A 16,892-nucleotide genomic window follows, 5' to 3' on the forward strand; every position below is an offset into this window, starting at 1 on the left:
GATTTTAATGTTAAAAAAATAGAACTTTTAGCAAGGGTGTAAACAAGTACAATTTGGTAATTTTTTAAAGCATTATTCTAGTTTCTACAACTTTTTCACTTTAATCATAAATGTTTTTTTACCCCCAACCAATACTTAAAAAAGTTTTTTTATGACCAAAATGAAAGTGTAAACATGATATGACGTGTGCAATCAACCGCGTTAGAGATTTAACGGTTGAGTGACTAAAATGAAAACACGGCCCTTAGAGTTGAGTGATGAAATTGCAAGGATTCCATTTTGAGTGACCAAAATAAAAGCATTGTAAAAGTTAAATGATCAACTAGGGAGTTTACCCATAAAATTATATTAATAGTATGGTTACATTATTTTATAAAATATGACATCATTAATTCACAAATGATCTATAAAATTATACATTTTTAATATAGAATATAAAATCATAGATAAAAAATTATTTGATTGGAGGCAAAGGAATTGCTATGTGTATTTAAATAATATTAAAAGCCAAATGGAAATTCCAGAAAACAGCAATATTTTTATTATTATTCTCAGACAATGACTTCTCATTTAATATTTCACTCCTCACCTGTTAGAGGAACTGATTCAACCTGAAATAAATTACAAAAAAGAAAAAATCCCATTAACAATAGCTTTTCATATAGAAACCATATAAAATGAAAAATTATAATTTTCGTCCTTATACTATATTTAATTTGGAGATTTAGTTTTTATATACTTTAAATTAGCACAATTTGATCCTACCATTATTATTGTTGTTATGATTTAGTCCAAATCACTAACACCAAGAAGAAATTTTGTTAGTCAGCTAATGTGATTTCTCTAATGACAAATTAATAAGACAATAAGTATTTTAATAACCATAATTTCAACTCTTAAATTATATAAAAAAATTCAGATTTTGAATTTTTTTTAATTTCAAGTCAATTTTATTTGACATAATTTGATTCTTCTCCTATTATTAATCTGGGTAAACTACAATAAAGGTTACACAATTAGGATTTTTTCTTTTTTGGTCATTTAACCATAAAAAGTTATAAAATGATCATCCAACTATTCAATTTTGTCTTTTTACCACTCTCAGGCTAATGTAAAGCTGGAAACACCCCAAAATCCAAGGTAGTTGGGTGACTTAAAAAGATAAAATTAAATAATTTAGTGACTATTTTATAACTTTTCATAATTGAGTGACTGAAAAAGAAAAATGCCCACTACTATTGACGTAGTTTACCCTATTAATATTATATCTTGTTGAAATCACTAAAACTATTAAAAGAATTCCTTCAGTCGGCTAAAATTTTTTTTAATAAATAAGTATTTTTTATAACCATAATTTTAGCCTTTTAAATGGCATAAAAAATCTATTTTCAAATTTAAATTTTCTCTTTTAGAAAAAGCCACATCAGCTTACTAACAAAATCTTTTCCAAGTGTTAGTGATTTAAGACTAAATAATAATATTAAATTATGTGAAATTAAAAGTATAAGGATTAAATTTTGAAATTGAGTATAGTAGAAGGACTTAAACTAGAATTTGACTCTTGAAAAAAAAAAAAGGAAATGGACGTGAGAAATACCAGCTTCCGGTACTCTAGTGCGTAAAACATCTCCAGATAACGACGGCTCTTGTGGCGGTCAAGCTTGGAAACGTGCTTCCAAAAGCTATAAACTCCGGTCAGGGTCAATAATCTCTCGGAGTAAATCTTCCATGTGTATCTAAATTTTAAAAAATGTAAAAAAAAAAAAGAAGGAAAAAGAATTACCACAAAGATTATATAGTTAACGTAGGTAACAAGTAACAACACAAAAGAGCTTACTTCTCTTGGATACGTTTCAATCCACCATCGGAGATTTCATTCCAATGAGACGGGTCTTTCTTACATTTCTCGAAGAAACTGACGATGATCTCGGCGGCTTTGTCGCCCTGGTATGGATCAATGTTGAACCCGGATTTCCCATGGACGATAATCTCGGCAGGTCCGCCGTTGCAGGTGGCGAATGTAGGCAAACCACAAGTCATTGCCTCAACGACTGTCAATCCAAAGGCTTCGTATAATGCTGGTTGTACGAAGGCTCCTTTTGTGTCGCAAATGTAACGGTAAAGTTCACCATTCCGAATACGGTTCATTTGGGACGATATCCATCGAAATTGACCGTTTAATTTGTATTTTTCTATGAGTTCAAACATCTTCTTCATTTCAGCTTTCTCTTCCAAATCCTTTGATTCTTTTCTCCGGTCGCCGGCTACAACGACAAGGTTAACCAGCTCGCGTAACTTCGGGTTCTTCCCATACCACTCAACAAGGCCAGTTAAGTTCTTGACACGGTCCAGCCTTGCCATCGTGAACAGGACCGGTTTATTACGATCGTTTAGCACACATCTGTTGGAAAAATGATAGCTAGATATGTAAGTAAAGTCATTTTTGAATTAGGGTTTTTGCTAAGATATGACGAACACTTACATGTATTCTTCATTCTCGACTTTGCCATAAAGAAGGTCTTCGATTTCAGGATGGAAATGTTTCAACCGCCGTTTCTCGTCGGTGTAAGGGAAGAATGTGCTCATGTCAGCCCCGGGGGAGACGATATTGAATTTGGGATCGAACACATTGATGCCGTGTACGACACGGTAAAGACCAGGAAGAGTGAAAGCCGCGTGACTCTCATATTGTCCAACACTGTCCTTGCTGAAATCATACACATATATTGAAAAACATATCAAATCGTGTACTTACGAAGCACATCGTATATATATACGTACATAAATACATCATATATATACATGTATGTATGTATGTATGTATGTATGTATGTATGTATGTATACCTTCCTGCAATTTCTTGGAAAGTACTTGTGATGATGAAATCAGTATGGTTCATTGCAATGAGATCAGCTGTAAATTGGCAAGAGAAATGGTATTTATCCTCAAGCTCCTTCCAGTATAAATCCGAATTCGGATACTTCGTCTTCTCCAAAGCGTGGGCGATCGTACACTATATAGGAGATTAGAAAAATGAGTCAATCAATCTGAAATACGACCGAAGATGAATTGACAAAAGATCGTTTATCACGAACCTGTGTAACTCCCAACTTATGCGCCAGCAATGAGGCAACGATGTTGCCGTCACTATAGTTTCCGATGATTAAATCAGGTTTGCATCGCATCTCTTTCGTGATTTCATTAGCAACATCCTTAAAACAAACATAATGTAATGACATGTAAGAAAAATATCCGAAGGAGACAAAGTGAAATCAACGTTACGTATATGGTTCACCTCAGTGTAGGTTTCTAAGTAGGGCCAAACTTCGAATCTAGAGATCCATTGACGTACGATTCCGTTTTCTGTTCTAAAGGGTACTCGAAGAATATCCGAATACTCTGTTCCGTGTACTTTCTCAACTCGTTCACTGCACGTTGTTCCGACAGCATCGGGGAGAAGCCTAGTGATCTGATAAAACAATGCATGGTTAAAAAAGTTCATAAACAACACTAGTAATCAATAACACGTACGATTAGGATACGAGGTGTAATGTCGAGTCCTTGTTGTTTGATACGCTGGATCATCTCGTTCTCCAAGGCTCGAACTTGATCCAAGATGTAAACGACTTGGCCACCTGTGTCGGGGTACCCCAAAACATTGTCTTGAGCAAAGTATCCATGTGGGGAAAGTATGACAACATTGAATACCATAGGCACTCTCCCAAGGAACTTCTCTAGGTTGTAAGCGTTAGGTGCCTCGAGAAGGTCCGAAAGGATTCGGATCATCTCAAGCACATGCTCGGCTGTATCACCCCAACCTGGCTCCAAACCGATTTCCCGAAACTCATGTTCGAATTCGGCATACAGTGTCTCGGAAGGCAACGTGTCAAGATACTCCTCGGCCTTTCTCAAAGCATGTCGGAGTGCATTCAAGTTTTGGATTTTATCATTCAACATCATCATGTTCAGATTCGGCATTCGTTGTCTCGGTAGGCAATGGAGTTTGAGGAATTCAAGCAAAGGGTGCATGTTCTCGTTGTCGTCATGGAACAATGTTGCTGAAAAGTGACGGTTGAGGAACTCGGCGCCGTTACCGATTGAGTTGGAAAGAGTCGGGCGAGGGAAAGAGGCATTGAAGGGCTCAAAATCCAATTCCAAAACAAAGTTACCATTTGCACTGCAAAAGCAAAAGAAATTAAGACAAAGATTTACGGTAAGAAAGCAAGATTAAAATAAAACAAGTTACCTTCCATCAACAAGCTGTTCTTTGAAATGAAGATATTTAGAAACAGTGAGGTCCTCAACAACAAAAGTGTGGACATTCACTTTAATGTATTGCCAAACCCCAGGCCTTGGCCTAATAGCTAATGCCACCCATGGAGGTAACACTATTGCTTCCTATAACACAAATATGACCAAAATCAACAAAATGAAAATTACGGTTTTGGTCCCTTTACCATACTAAAATTTAGGATTTAGTCCTTATGCTTTAATTTTGCCAAGGGGGACGCACAGACTCTGCCCCTTAAAAATGAAAAAAAAATTGTGCTTTTTTCCTTTTAAAATTTGTAAATTTAGAAGTTAATACATGATAAAATTGCATTTTTGCTCTCCCAAAATGATAAATTATGATCTAGTCCTTCTAATTGTAAAGTTATAAGCTAGTGGTAAAATTGTAGTTTGGCTCACTAAAATGATAAAATTATGATTTAGTTCTTTTAAAAAATTTAAAGTTATAATAAGCTAATACAAGGTAAAATTGTACTTAGACTCTTACAAGAATTTCTAATTCAATTTCGGCATCTCCAAAAAAAAAAAATTCTTACGTTGCCTTTAATATTGAGTAAAATTTTTTAGGGTGGATTTAAGTTATATTTTTTAATATGATTTAAAATGCAATTTTATCAATGTATTAGCTAATATCTTTACAATTTTTGAGGGAGTAAATAAAAAACTTATCATTTTTCGGGAATAAAGTACAATTTTACTATTACTATTACTAACTAATAATTTTATACAGTTAGAGGGTAAATACCAAATTTGAGCATATTTGAAACTTGAGAGACCAAAAGCAGAATTTGACCTTATTATTATTATTATTACCTGAATAGCCCTCAAAATTTCATAAAATGCCCCATCAGCAAGCTTCTTTCTATAATCTTCAATGAGGAGGGCAATTTGATGGTGTTGCAGTATTCCTTTCCCTTTGCCCTCAATCCTACAATAAAAACCAAAGGCATTACAACTTTTAATGCGAATTTTAAGAGCAATCTTTTGGGTTTGAAAGATGTAATTCAAATTACCTTAAAAGAAAGGGCAAAATCTCGTTCCTGTGGGGAGTGAGGGTCTCATCGAAACGCTCAGCCATTTCTTCCAACTCAAAACAGATGTTTGAAGTGTAATAAGATGTAGAGGGGAAGGAGACATTATCCAAAACTATCATATATATAGGAGATGGATACGAACCAAACTGTTCAAACAGACATACATCATTCATACTCTTCTAGAAGGCTAAATGAATTTTCCTATCCTACCACCTTAAAGTCTCCAATTCAATTGAAAACTTTTCAACGTTAAGCAAAGTCTATTTTCTTGTTCAACCAAGCTTTGGCGGCATCAGGTCCTTTATATTCATATTAAATATTTAATTTAATCCCCATTAATGAAAATAAAACTAACCTTTTTTTAAAAGTGATCATCATTTGTTAAATGAAATTGTTGGTGTTTATCAAAGTATCTGAACCAATCCATGTTTGTACCTAAAAACGTTTAATGATGTATGTATGCATGTGTATATATAATATACATCATATGTGGCACTGTTTTCCTACAGAAATTTGAGCAGGAAAACCCCATGAAAACAGGGTTTTTGACTGGAAAGATTTGTTTCTCCAAGATTGAAAATTTGAAAACAAAGAATTCCAAAATAACAGGCTACCAGAAGGTCAAAATAAGAACAGCAACCTTGGAATAACATAAACCATCATCTAAGGAAGACATTGCAGGTTTAAGATATAAGGTTTAAGGTTTAAAGCTTATGTTTGTTACATCTTAGTCGTTGGGATCGATAATGAACTTACAAGTAATCTAAATAAATCCTTCGAAGATATCTTTCAACTCAGCACTCAATAGGCGTCACTTTTTAGCTCCAACCACTATATCCCTAACCAAAAGTACCTTTTATCGCCACCTTACTTAGATCTATAATGACAGATTATTTAACCACTTATCTCTGACCTTCCTATGAAAACTCATGTGACACCTCAAGACTGAAGCTAAGGGTATATGAGACCCAAAGCTTGGAGCCTCTTTCTCCCTCTCTCTCATATCCTCTCCCATTATCTCCCCTCTTCCAACGCCTTGATCCACAGCTCTTCACTTTGTAGTAAACAATATAAACCGTGCATCCCTACTGCCATCTTCGTCTTATTTGATTAACCCAGGCTGAAGAAAACTGCTGCTCGTAGTATTCCGTTAGCGCATATCACCCGGATTTTCCTCATTCATATAGGATTAGGACCATTTTTGAAGGTATCTACCTATGTTTTAATGACGCTGGCATACTTACTACCATATCTTTGTTTTTGGTCTTAGATTATGATAATAGTTGGATTCGGATTTTCCAACTACATATATAATAAATTTATAGTTGATACATTGATGTTATGTATAATTGTATGTATTATCAACAAATTAAAGGAAGACAGTTCATCTTAAATATTAACTAGACTTGTGAATCTGGCTAAAACAGGGTGCCTTTGTAATTTTGTTTTTACCAAAACATTTTAAAATTATTAAATTGTCTTGCCAAATAAAAAAATTAGTTGGGTATCAGCTGGTAGCTCTCAAACTATGATATGGTCTTAAATTTTATAATTACAAATTATTCGAAGTGGCGTTTGGTCTAGTCGTATGATTCTTGCTTTGGGTGCGAGAGGTCCCGAGTTCGATTCTCGGAACGCCCCTTTTTCAGTCACTTGCGAATTCTTGTTTGTTTTTAGCAAATAGAGTTAAAAGACTGAAAGTTATGAGACTTTTTCTTGTCCTATTTGTTTTGCTTGGACAAAATAAAAAAGTAGTCATAAAAAAAAAGTAGTCATAAAAATTGAATCACTGGACTGTCTGCTTATATATATAGTAAGATGTTTTTGAGTGCTAAAACCCCCTCACAATGGATTCTCATATTTGATCCGGAGATTAAAGGTTGTTTATCTATAAAATTGATTTAAATTTGAATTTTCAAGAAAGTAAATAACAAACTTTATTTGAGCAGTTTTATTTAAATATAGTATGTGCATATGTGTGTGATAAAAATATGTTGCTATTATATATGTGTTAATATTTATATATATATAAATATATAAAACATGATACCACTCGTAATACCTTTTTCAGCTCACAATACTACGTCGAACTAGCAAGCCAAAGTTGTCACTAAAAAGTATCTCACCCCTAACTCCGTTATTCTAGAGTGATGTTATTATTCACTGATGATACATGAAGCTTATGTACCGACAGTGCATCAAATATTTTCTTATTTTCTTTCCGAGAACTGTCAAATATTTAATTGTTTTTATACCTGTCAAAAATCCAATCGGTTCCAATTTTATCATAAAAAATTTGAAAATAACCGATTCAACTTCCAAGCCGGAACAACTTGAACAAGCAAGTCGTAATGACCTAAAATAACCCAAATTGAGTCTCTATAACTTTGACTGAAGCCTAAAGGCAAAAAGCAAATATTGGTCTTATAAATGATCTTTCATCCAAATAAATTAGTTTCATTTAACTTACAATGTCAGTTTCATGTCTGCCTATGGATAAAACTTGAAACCAATAAATAATCAATGACATGAAATCCTAGAAAGTTGGAGCTCATTCCAAACACAGATGGTTCATAAAAATATATATATTTACAAACACTGATGCCCTATTACGTTCATTTTTAACCAAAGGAATTACAAATAAATAAATGAACTCCGAAAAGAATTTTTTTTTTCTTTTTTAAACTGTTGACTATTTACTCGTTCGGGATAATCTTTACATAAAAGAGAGTACCGGTAGAACTGCTTCCGCTTCTCGGTTTTTGTTATTGGTTTCCTTGGATGGTTTGTAACGGTGCCGCAGCTTGAATCCGTGGGGTCATTGACGACTGACTTGAGGAGAATGAGACCAAAAGTTTAATAGCAAAGCATCTCTCCGGAGTTCACCCACTGCACAAAACTATCTGAGAATTCCTCGAGAACGTTGGACTGTTGTGAATTACCAAAAGATAGCTCAGTTCCGGTTTGCTGCCTTCCCTGCATGATATGTAACAAAGGGTTAGCTATTTATATTTTGCATAAAATAAACTCAGAGCTCGACTTTCTAGTTTTCAAAGAGTTACATATCTGGAGTAAACTATTTTCCAATAAAATTCAATGTCTTGACGTGTTTTTCGTTTATTTTTGACTATCGAGTGATTTCTAGTTAGTAATCATCTATGTTACAAATAGTAAACAGAAATCGAGAACTTTCTACCAACAGTATGAATACAGACCTTCATACTCGATCCACATTCGCTACTGGATGGAGTTGCTTCCCCGATTACACCGTTAACAACATTCTCCAATGAAAGACCAGCGAACGAAGAGCTTGTAAGAACTGATGACCTGCAGATATTCAAGAAAATGACTGAAACATATTTTGCTCACACAATTCGTACGCAGCATTTATTCCAAGATTTTATTTTATAGTAATTATAAGAAATCGAGAAGACTGAGCCTAAACTTGCATGCATGCTAATTATGGACTATTACATTGTAACTCGTTTTGATAATAACTACTATGCTGAGGTATTGGGAAGAAAAAGTTTGATTGAATCCATTCTAAAGAATAACATAAAAAACATCCATTTTTGGGTTAGCGGCTCCTTTAAAGTTTAAACGACACTACAGGCAACAAGCATTTCTTACAGAGGTACCATGTAGATAAAATGTATACAAACAATAGAAATTAAAAATATATTATATTATGTGTCATGCAGTTTTAAAGTTTGAGATTTAAAAACATCCATGAACTACAGAAAAGGAAGTACCCATCAAATGGTTCATCCTCGCAAGAATTTCCGGACGATGAAATACAGTCCAGGTCGACAAAGTTAGAGTAATTGAAGCCATCCCCACGTTCAGAGAAGAAAATTCGACCGGTTTCAAGACAGCGGTCTCTTTGCATGTCCCCGAAGAGCTGTCTTCGAGGCATTGAGGGAGTATACCTACACAAAAAAAATGGAAAATAGCCCTTATCAATTATAAGACTTAATGAGACTACTATAATATGCTGCGCAAAATCCATTAATTTGGTAAACTATGAAACATGTGATTCCAACGGCTGATTCACGAAGCAATGTATAAACAAAAATTAAATATGATACCGTTGATACAAAACAATGGTTTGGCCAAACATGCAGATTATAGACATTATATGATCCATGCAAATGAAGATGCAAATTCCATCTCATCGGCCAACACGATAGCCCTAGCTTAGGACAAGTAATAATGAGAATGGAAAGCAAAGAACCTTGAATATGTTATATCACTTTCACAAGTTGATATCTCAGGTGATGACTCTGAAAGGCCAGGCAAAGTTGAATTCAATGATTTCTCTTGCTTGCCGTTTTTGGCCATCACAGGTGACTCACTTTGCCAAAGAATGTTTCCATCAGAAAAGGATCTTTTGAAAAGTGACCTGAAAATCAGGCGTTACAAAGTAAAGAGACAAGCAGCTGTGAGATTTTCCTCTCAATCGACAAGAAAAAATTGTAAGCAAAATAATCAGATGACTAACAATTAAATCAAAAGCCAGCGGACGAAAATAAAATGCTAATGAAAAGCATCATATCCACATACAAGTTACAACCTATTATCCCATTATGTCATAATAAGAGAGTGAAAGTCAACTGTGAACACCAGTCACAGACTTATTTTTTGAATTGAAAACACAAGTGACAGAATGCATGCAGTGGACGCAGCAGCATCAACCCATCCCAGTGCTACCAAGACTATTGTTTTGATAAATTAAAACTTCAATGACATAGATTAGTAGCCATGTAAAACCAATTAAACACGACCGCACATCTAACAAATCAATTCTGATAAGATTTGATCAAGAAAAAGCTACCTTCCATCTTCGTCCATTATTGTTTCCCCATTTCTTCCCCTATAATGCTGGTAGGAACCCAACTCCCAAAGTGCAGGTTTACCAGGCTGAGGCTGGAAATGCCCGAGGAATCTGCATAGAGAAATATTAAAAAGAATCAACAATATTTAATAAATGAAATCAAGAAGCTTACAAAAGAAAGGTAAAACTAACTCCGAAGGAGATAAGGCCAGCCTTTTATTACCCCCCAAAAGACCAAATTTATATATACTTCAAACTGGTAGAGAGGCAGCCATCAATTTTCACCCTAAAGAGTAATACAAATAAAAGACTGAAACCTACATATTAATTGCATTTTGTTTCTCCGCATCTATGTATGCATTGCTATAATAACGTTGAAGAGTCCTAAAAAATTCTTGGGACTGGGTCGCTGCTCTCCATTGACCCCTTCTCTGAGAAAATATCTGCATAGATATAAAAGATATGAAGGAACAGAAAGTTAACAGCTGCAGATTGCATTTAGGACTAAATTTTGACAGGCAACACAACACTAGTATAAGAATGTGTGTCTTAAGTAACAATTCAGTTACTGTGTTGCCCTTCTAATCCATTGACCATCGCTTCTCAAACTACAAATATTACAATCACATAAAAATACACAAAAAGGTTATTTGATTCTTTTTATTTCTTGTTTAAATTATGTTAACTCAGATAATGACTACTGACAAGCAAAATTCTCACTCTCAAATCAAAAAGAGAAAAAGCATGAAGCATAGAATGCATTTAAGATAGATTAACTTTCCAAAAGATCGGGAGCATTAACCTTTTCAAAAAGGGACAACATATTTCTATCAAAATTTGTCAACAATATGGTTTTTGACCAAACTTTAGAGAAAAACCCAACTGTAGACATAAATAACATAAATTTCCAAATTCACTGCTACTTAATATTAACCATATATTTGGCATTGGCAGCTTCAAGGAAAAAAACAACTAAAAGAGACAGAATTTAGAGAAGCAAATTCTATTCAAGCTTTGCAAATCAAATATGGTTACAAGTAAGATCAGAAAAGTTGGATTACCTTATTGTGAGCTGCAGAGCCACCATATTGATGCGCAAGTGTGTCGCCCATTCTCTCATAGAGACTCATTAATTCATCTGCCAAAGGATCATCGAGGTCTATTTTTGGGGAATCTTTAATCCCTAAAGCATGAAGCTGGCTTCCAAGAGCAGCCAATCCATATGCATACTGTGCAACATTCGTACGATCCAAGCAATCTATACAATTGGTCCTAAGCACACCTCTTTGGAATGTGGGAGGCTTGACAGAATGATTTCCATTAGCAACATTATTTTCTCCAGAATAATTTCTCTCTGATCTGTAAATATCCTCAGTATCATTGGAATATTTCAGGGGCAACATGTCACCATCATCAATATTCCTGCACCAAAATTTCAGAACCAAAATGCCATTTTCAACTCATAGTAGATAGCACAGCAGAAATGATCATTGTTCAATATTTTTGATGGCATTATAAATTCCCAGTATCCCACCATAATTAAATAAAAAGTCAAGTATTTATCTAATGCAAGAATCTAGCACACTGCAAATTTGAAAACCTAATTTATGAAAGGGTTACAAAAGAGAACTGAGGGAGAAAGGGGGCTCATTCTAGAAAAGCTAACTGCAAACATCTTTGCAAACGTTTCACACATGAAACTTAAAGTTAATGAAATATGATAAACTTACTCAGAAGAAGGCCATGACATACACTCCTCAGGTCTCAAGGCTGATGTCACCCGACAATAAAAGAAACCTGTTAGCGTTAATGCATAATTGGCCACTTTACCCAAAAGTAGCAAAACATTTGTCGATTTGCTGGAAGGGAAAAAATGGAGTTTTTCTGTTGGTTAGGAATCAAACTCTAGCAAAGAGGAAGGATAGAATGGGGAGAAAGGAAAACAAGTGTCAGTTAGGAGAAAAAATAACAAGCTTAGAAAGTATACCTCCGAGAATGTTTGTGTAGATCCCAGTGAAGGAATCTCAAACGGTTCTCTTCTGACAAATCTTTATTAATAAAATCAATAGCATTTGCAAACTCTTGACGGAGAATTGATTCTCGAGGCTTCTTCTCTTGCGTCTGTTCATCACACAAAAGCAATTGTGCTCAGAATCCGATTATCAAATAAGTCATATACTTAAGCTACATATATAAACTCCCCAATTCCGCTACCCTCTTTGACCCCATAGAAATGGTACTTTATGAAAATTTTCTACCACATGTAATATCTTTATGGGATATAGCAGGTTATGATGAAAGCATAAGCAGAATAATCTTCTTACCTTAATCAAATTCAAAATAATTATAGGGTTGCCATATCTCTCGACAAGATTTTCAAAATGAAGTCTGGTTGCTTCATAACTTTGGTCCTTCTTAGACACTGGAAAAAATAAAAAAGGATAAGGCTTTCCTTTTTTCTGAACATAAAAAAACGGTTGCAGCAACACCTAGAGTACTCTCATACATTACAAGCACATACGTATGATATCTGGTTTTAGATTCAATCGCGAGGTTTCTTGAGACCAAAAGAGTGGGATTGAGCCTCGGTTCTGGACTATGGAAGTTATTTGTGTGGGAAACCCGTCAGATACATCCTCAAAGACAATTTGCTCTGTCTCAACATCATTAGCTACACTGCCTTTTTCATTTACTCCTCGTTTCAAATACCTAAACGCAAAATCAGATGCACATGATGACAAAGAGTTTAAGCCCTTAACGTAAGCTTGATTCCATTTCACAGGAAGTTCAAGAACAATAAACTAAGCTTTTTACCGCCAATGTTGGACAACTTTCTTACCTGGTACCTGCATAGTGACGGGATCGTCTTGCAATGAGCATAAGTTTGAAACTCCTTCCAGATACAGAAAAGGATGCCTACATTCACAGACCCTAATGTCAAACTATTAAGCTTAGAAAGAAATTATAACCATCCATCCATTAAGCACAACAAAAATGAATAAAAAAATTAGCCAAGTATCCATCCTTAACCTGCTTAAAGAAGCCATACACCAAGGCAACTGTCCATAGAGTATTCTTGAGGTGATTGCGGATTCCTCGGGTCAGGAACTCATTCCAAACAAACATGGTCTCATAAAGAACCTCACCTGGTTCATTATTATACAAGTTCTTTTGAAGACTACACATGACATTGTATGAATAGCTGAAGAAGAAGTCCTTTGTAAGATCCACTGAGCTTAGGAGCTTCTTGTACCTAAACAAAAATGAAACAACAAATATCAAATTACAAACCATATCTGTAACATGCATAGCAGAATAAAAGCACTTGGGTTAAAAACAAACACAAACGAGACTCTATCACATACAGACAATTTTCTACTTTTCACACAACAGAACATAATAGAATAGAGCATCTTTCTGCAAAACAATGACTCTCTAGCAGTAGACAAAGTTCTTTAACAGAATAGAAGAAGACCTGTTCTCTTTCCTAAAGTCCGCAATGCTTGGGTTAACAGATGAATTTGGGAGGGGAATCATCTCACTTTTCGAAACTGCATATACATTGTGTCCGAAAATTGCTCCAATCCGTCTTCGTTTTGTAATAAGCAGCATATAGTAAGGCCCCAGGAATTTAACAAACCCTAAAACATTACCCAAAAAAAAGTATTGGATAATAATTTGCATAACATTAACAGTCCCTAAAGTCATATTACAAATTTCAACATCCATACCAACAATGCCATAACAAGCGGTAACAAATTTCAATCCACCGGTGGATTTATTTCCTTCATGTATTCGCCTCAACAACTCAGAGCATTCAAACTCTGTATACGTGGTAGAATCTTCACGAATATTTAGCTCAAAAGGATCAAGCCGATCAATCTTTAATACTCTCCAATAAATTCTACTCTTATTCCTTCCAATCATATAAAAATTCTGAGACACAAAACATTAACAATGCAAATTAATCAAAAATAAAATTCAACCACTTGATTTAACGTTTCAAACTTAAATCAATGCTATTTTAACTAAAATTAAATATCAAGTTATTAACAAATAAAATTAAACAGATCATAAAAAGGGATCAAAGCGAACCAAAAACAAATTTAATAAAAATGAAAAGACATATAAATCAAAGAAAAAAATTACCGATTGAGTTTCGTAGAGTCTGAATTTCTGCATACAGGTAGAAGTTTGAGATTGCGAAGACGAGCTTCCATTATTGTTAACATTATTATAATATTCTGCTACGGAAGATTCCATGATAAGCTTCCTTTTCTTTTCTTTTTTCCTCCGTATTTCAAATTTCCAGCTTTCAGATCTTCCCCCCCGAGCCTCAGGCTCAGGGAATTCGACAAAAAAAAATGCACTAAAGCAGAAAAACGTTTCTTAATTTCTATTTTTTTAGCTTCAAATGACAGAAGACACCTTATTCTTGCCTAAACATTGATCCACCTTTGCATATAATTGAACTCGGCTGCTTCAAATACATCATCTTCTAAAAAAAAAAACAGAGCAATGAAATGAAAACTCAAAACACCGTATTCCGGCTCCGCCAACTCTCTCTTTCTCCGTTAACAACTTGCCGGAAAAATCTCTCAAAATTCGTCAAAATTTTATGATAATACTTCAATCACGGTAAGTAAATCTTCGCAAAAATGGAAGATAATATCGAGCTGGGAAGAGAAAAAAATATTTTATAATAGTAATAATAATAATAAAATAGATTTTTCGCAGATTCGAGAAATTTTCAAAAAATAAATAAATAAAAAAGTAAGCTGCTAGGCTAATATTAGTGATGATAATATTACTGTTATTGTTGTTTTTAGCCTATTTTTTGTTTGTTTTTGTTGCTGTCGTTGGTGAAATGTGAAATGTTTTGATTGATGATGATGTTGTGTATTCAAGATATGAAAACAAACTTAAAATTAATATTTTATATAGTAACGGATAAAATATGTCTTTAGTCCCTATACTTCAAAAATTTGTGATTTAATCCCTTTAGTTGAAAAATTGAAGATTAAATCCTCTTATTTTGTTTATTTAAAAATCTTAGTCCAATGGTTCAAACTCTTCGTATATATTTCAACTTAGAAATTTTTTAGATTTGGTTCAATTATGGTTTAAGTCACTTTCTTATGTTGAAATTTGGATATTTAATCCCATTAATTTAGTATAATTTGATTCTTGTACTTTTATTTTATGGTGTTATTAGTAGGCCCAAATTGATAATATCAATAGTTGCTTCTTTTTATTTATTAATAAGTCATATAGTTAGGATCGCGTGAAAATTTTATAAACTATTATTAAAATAATAAATTTACATTCCAACCGAATGCAATTAAGCCCTAAATTTTAGAATTTTAGAAGGACTAAAACCAAAATTAAACCTTTGAAATTTAGCGAGATATTAATAACCATACCAAACTGACAAAATTGATGGAAAACATTTAATAAAAAAAGTATAGAAGGATTTAATTTTGAATTTTTCAAATATAAATACTAAATCTCAAAATTTTACTAAAATAGAGGGACTAACAAATAGATTTTGACCTAGAGTAATTAATTAACCTTTTCTTTCTTCAGATCCAAAAAGTATTACAAAATGAAAACCACAACTTTGCCCTAGTTGACCGTACATCCACGTAATAACATTAAATTTATTAAACTTAATTAACTTATGTTTTACGATTATTATTATTTCTTAAATTATGATTATTATATGTTGGAAAATCATAAGATTGAGATTTGAGTTGATTTTTCTCCGTTGACCTTAATTAATTCATTAAGATTTTTTATTTGGCTTAATATATAATTTAGTACCCGAGTTCGACATTTCTTTTTAATGTGGTACTTATGTTAGTTTTTTTTTTATCTAATCTGATATTTATATTTAATAAAATTTATATATTTTAGTACCCAAAGGTAATTATAATAAATTTTTAGTATTTAATTTGTGTTTATTGATTTGATGAAAGTTAATTGTTAATATTATTATGTTTTAATTTTTCATGATTTTGTAAATATAATAATTTTAGTGTCAATTGTGAATTTGTTTAATTTTGCGTTTAATTTGTCAAATACAATCTGATGGATGTGACATAATTTGGGTTAATTTGATGTAAGTTAATTGCTAATATTATTAGCTAAAAATGAATTTCATCAAATCAACTCTAAAATCCGAATTAAACACTAAAAAGTTAACATCGTTATCTTCGGGTACCATAATGTATAACTTTTGTCAAATATATGTACTATATTAGACCAAAAAATAACACAAGTACCACGTTAGAAAAAAAAAATCAAATTCAAGAACCAATTTATGCATTAAACCTTTCTATTTACATAACAACGGAAAATAGGTTAACAAAAATGTTGTTTGAACCGAACCAGTTGGATCAGAAATCGGTCAAGGTATTGGTCCAGTGGGAGGTAAAAATCAGTTTACTTACAAACTAGTACGGATCAATTGAACCATATTAAAAAACTGATTGAACTAGCAGGTAAAATTTTTTTATATTTTTTAAATAATTATTAGTTTTAAATTTTTTAATAATTTATTTACTTTAAATCGATCGAATAAAAAATTAATGATTTGACTTATTTAACCACCGATCCGATTCTAAAAACTTCTATAAGAATAAATTGTATATAATTGTTAATAAATATTCACGACTCAATGTTTGCAAAATTAATGTTTATTAATCTTTTCATTTATTTTGGCTAATTTTTTC

At 33.2% G+C, this 16,892-nt stretch overlaps 2 protein-coding genes across 2 annotated transcripts; both read right to left on the reverse strand.

Annotated features, from left to right (window-relative positions):
• Positions 1 to 313: 313 nt before the first annotated feature.
• LOC107942366 (sucrose synthase) lies at positions 314 to 5,991 on the reverse strand. The gene is made up of 11 exons (XM_016876019.2): positions 5,304 to 5,991; positions 5,104 to 5,218; positions 4,247 to 4,398; positions 3,532 to 4,177; positions 3,296 to 3,469; positions 3,096 to 3,212; positions 2,847 to 3,013; positions 2,483 to 2,707; positions 1,838 to 2,401; positions 1,598 to 1,736; positions 314 to 611 (listed from the first exon to the last, which is right to left on the reverse strand). The coding sequence occupies exons 1-11, from the start codon at positions 5,495 to 5,497 to the stop codon at positions 579 to 581; spliced, it is 2,526 nt and encodes an 841-aa protein (XP_016731508.2). The 5' UTR covers positions 5,498 to 5,991; the 3' UTR covers positions 314 to 578.
• Positions 5,992 to 7,748: 1,757 nt separating this feature from the next.
• Positions 7,749 to 15,059, reverse strand: LOC107942372 (phosphoinositide phosphatase SAC3). The gene is made up of 16 exons (XM_016876028.2): positions 14,308 to 15,059; positions 13,890 to 14,094; positions 13,634 to 13,799; positions 13,189 to 13,411; positions 12,998 to 13,074; positions 12,680 to 12,867; positions 12,483 to 12,580; positions 12,146 to 12,279; positions 11,889 to 12,017; positions 11,220 to 11,580; positions 10,480 to 10,601; positions 10,159 to 10,269; positions 9,559 to 9,726; positions 9,077 to 9,253; positions 8,540 to 8,651; positions 7,749 to 8,300 (listed from the first exon to the last, which is right to left on the reverse strand). Exons 1-16 carry the CDS (start codon positions 14,419 to 14,421, stop codon positions 8,181 to 8,183), a joined length of 2,505 nt encoding a protein of 834 aa, XP_016731517.1. The 5' UTR covers positions 14,422 to 15,059; the 3' UTR covers positions 7,749 to 8,180.
• Positions 15,060 to 16,892: the final 1,833 nt, after the last annotated feature.

The sequence above is a fragment of the Gossypium hirsutum genome, chromosome D07 (assembly GCF_007990345.1).
Source record: "Gossypium hirsutum isolate 1008001.06 chromosome D07, Gossypium_hirsutum_v2.1, whole genome shotgun sequence".
Taxonomy (NCBI): Eukaryota; Viridiplantae; Streptophyta; class Magnoliopsida; order Malvales; family Malvaceae; genus Gossypium; species Gossypium hirsutum.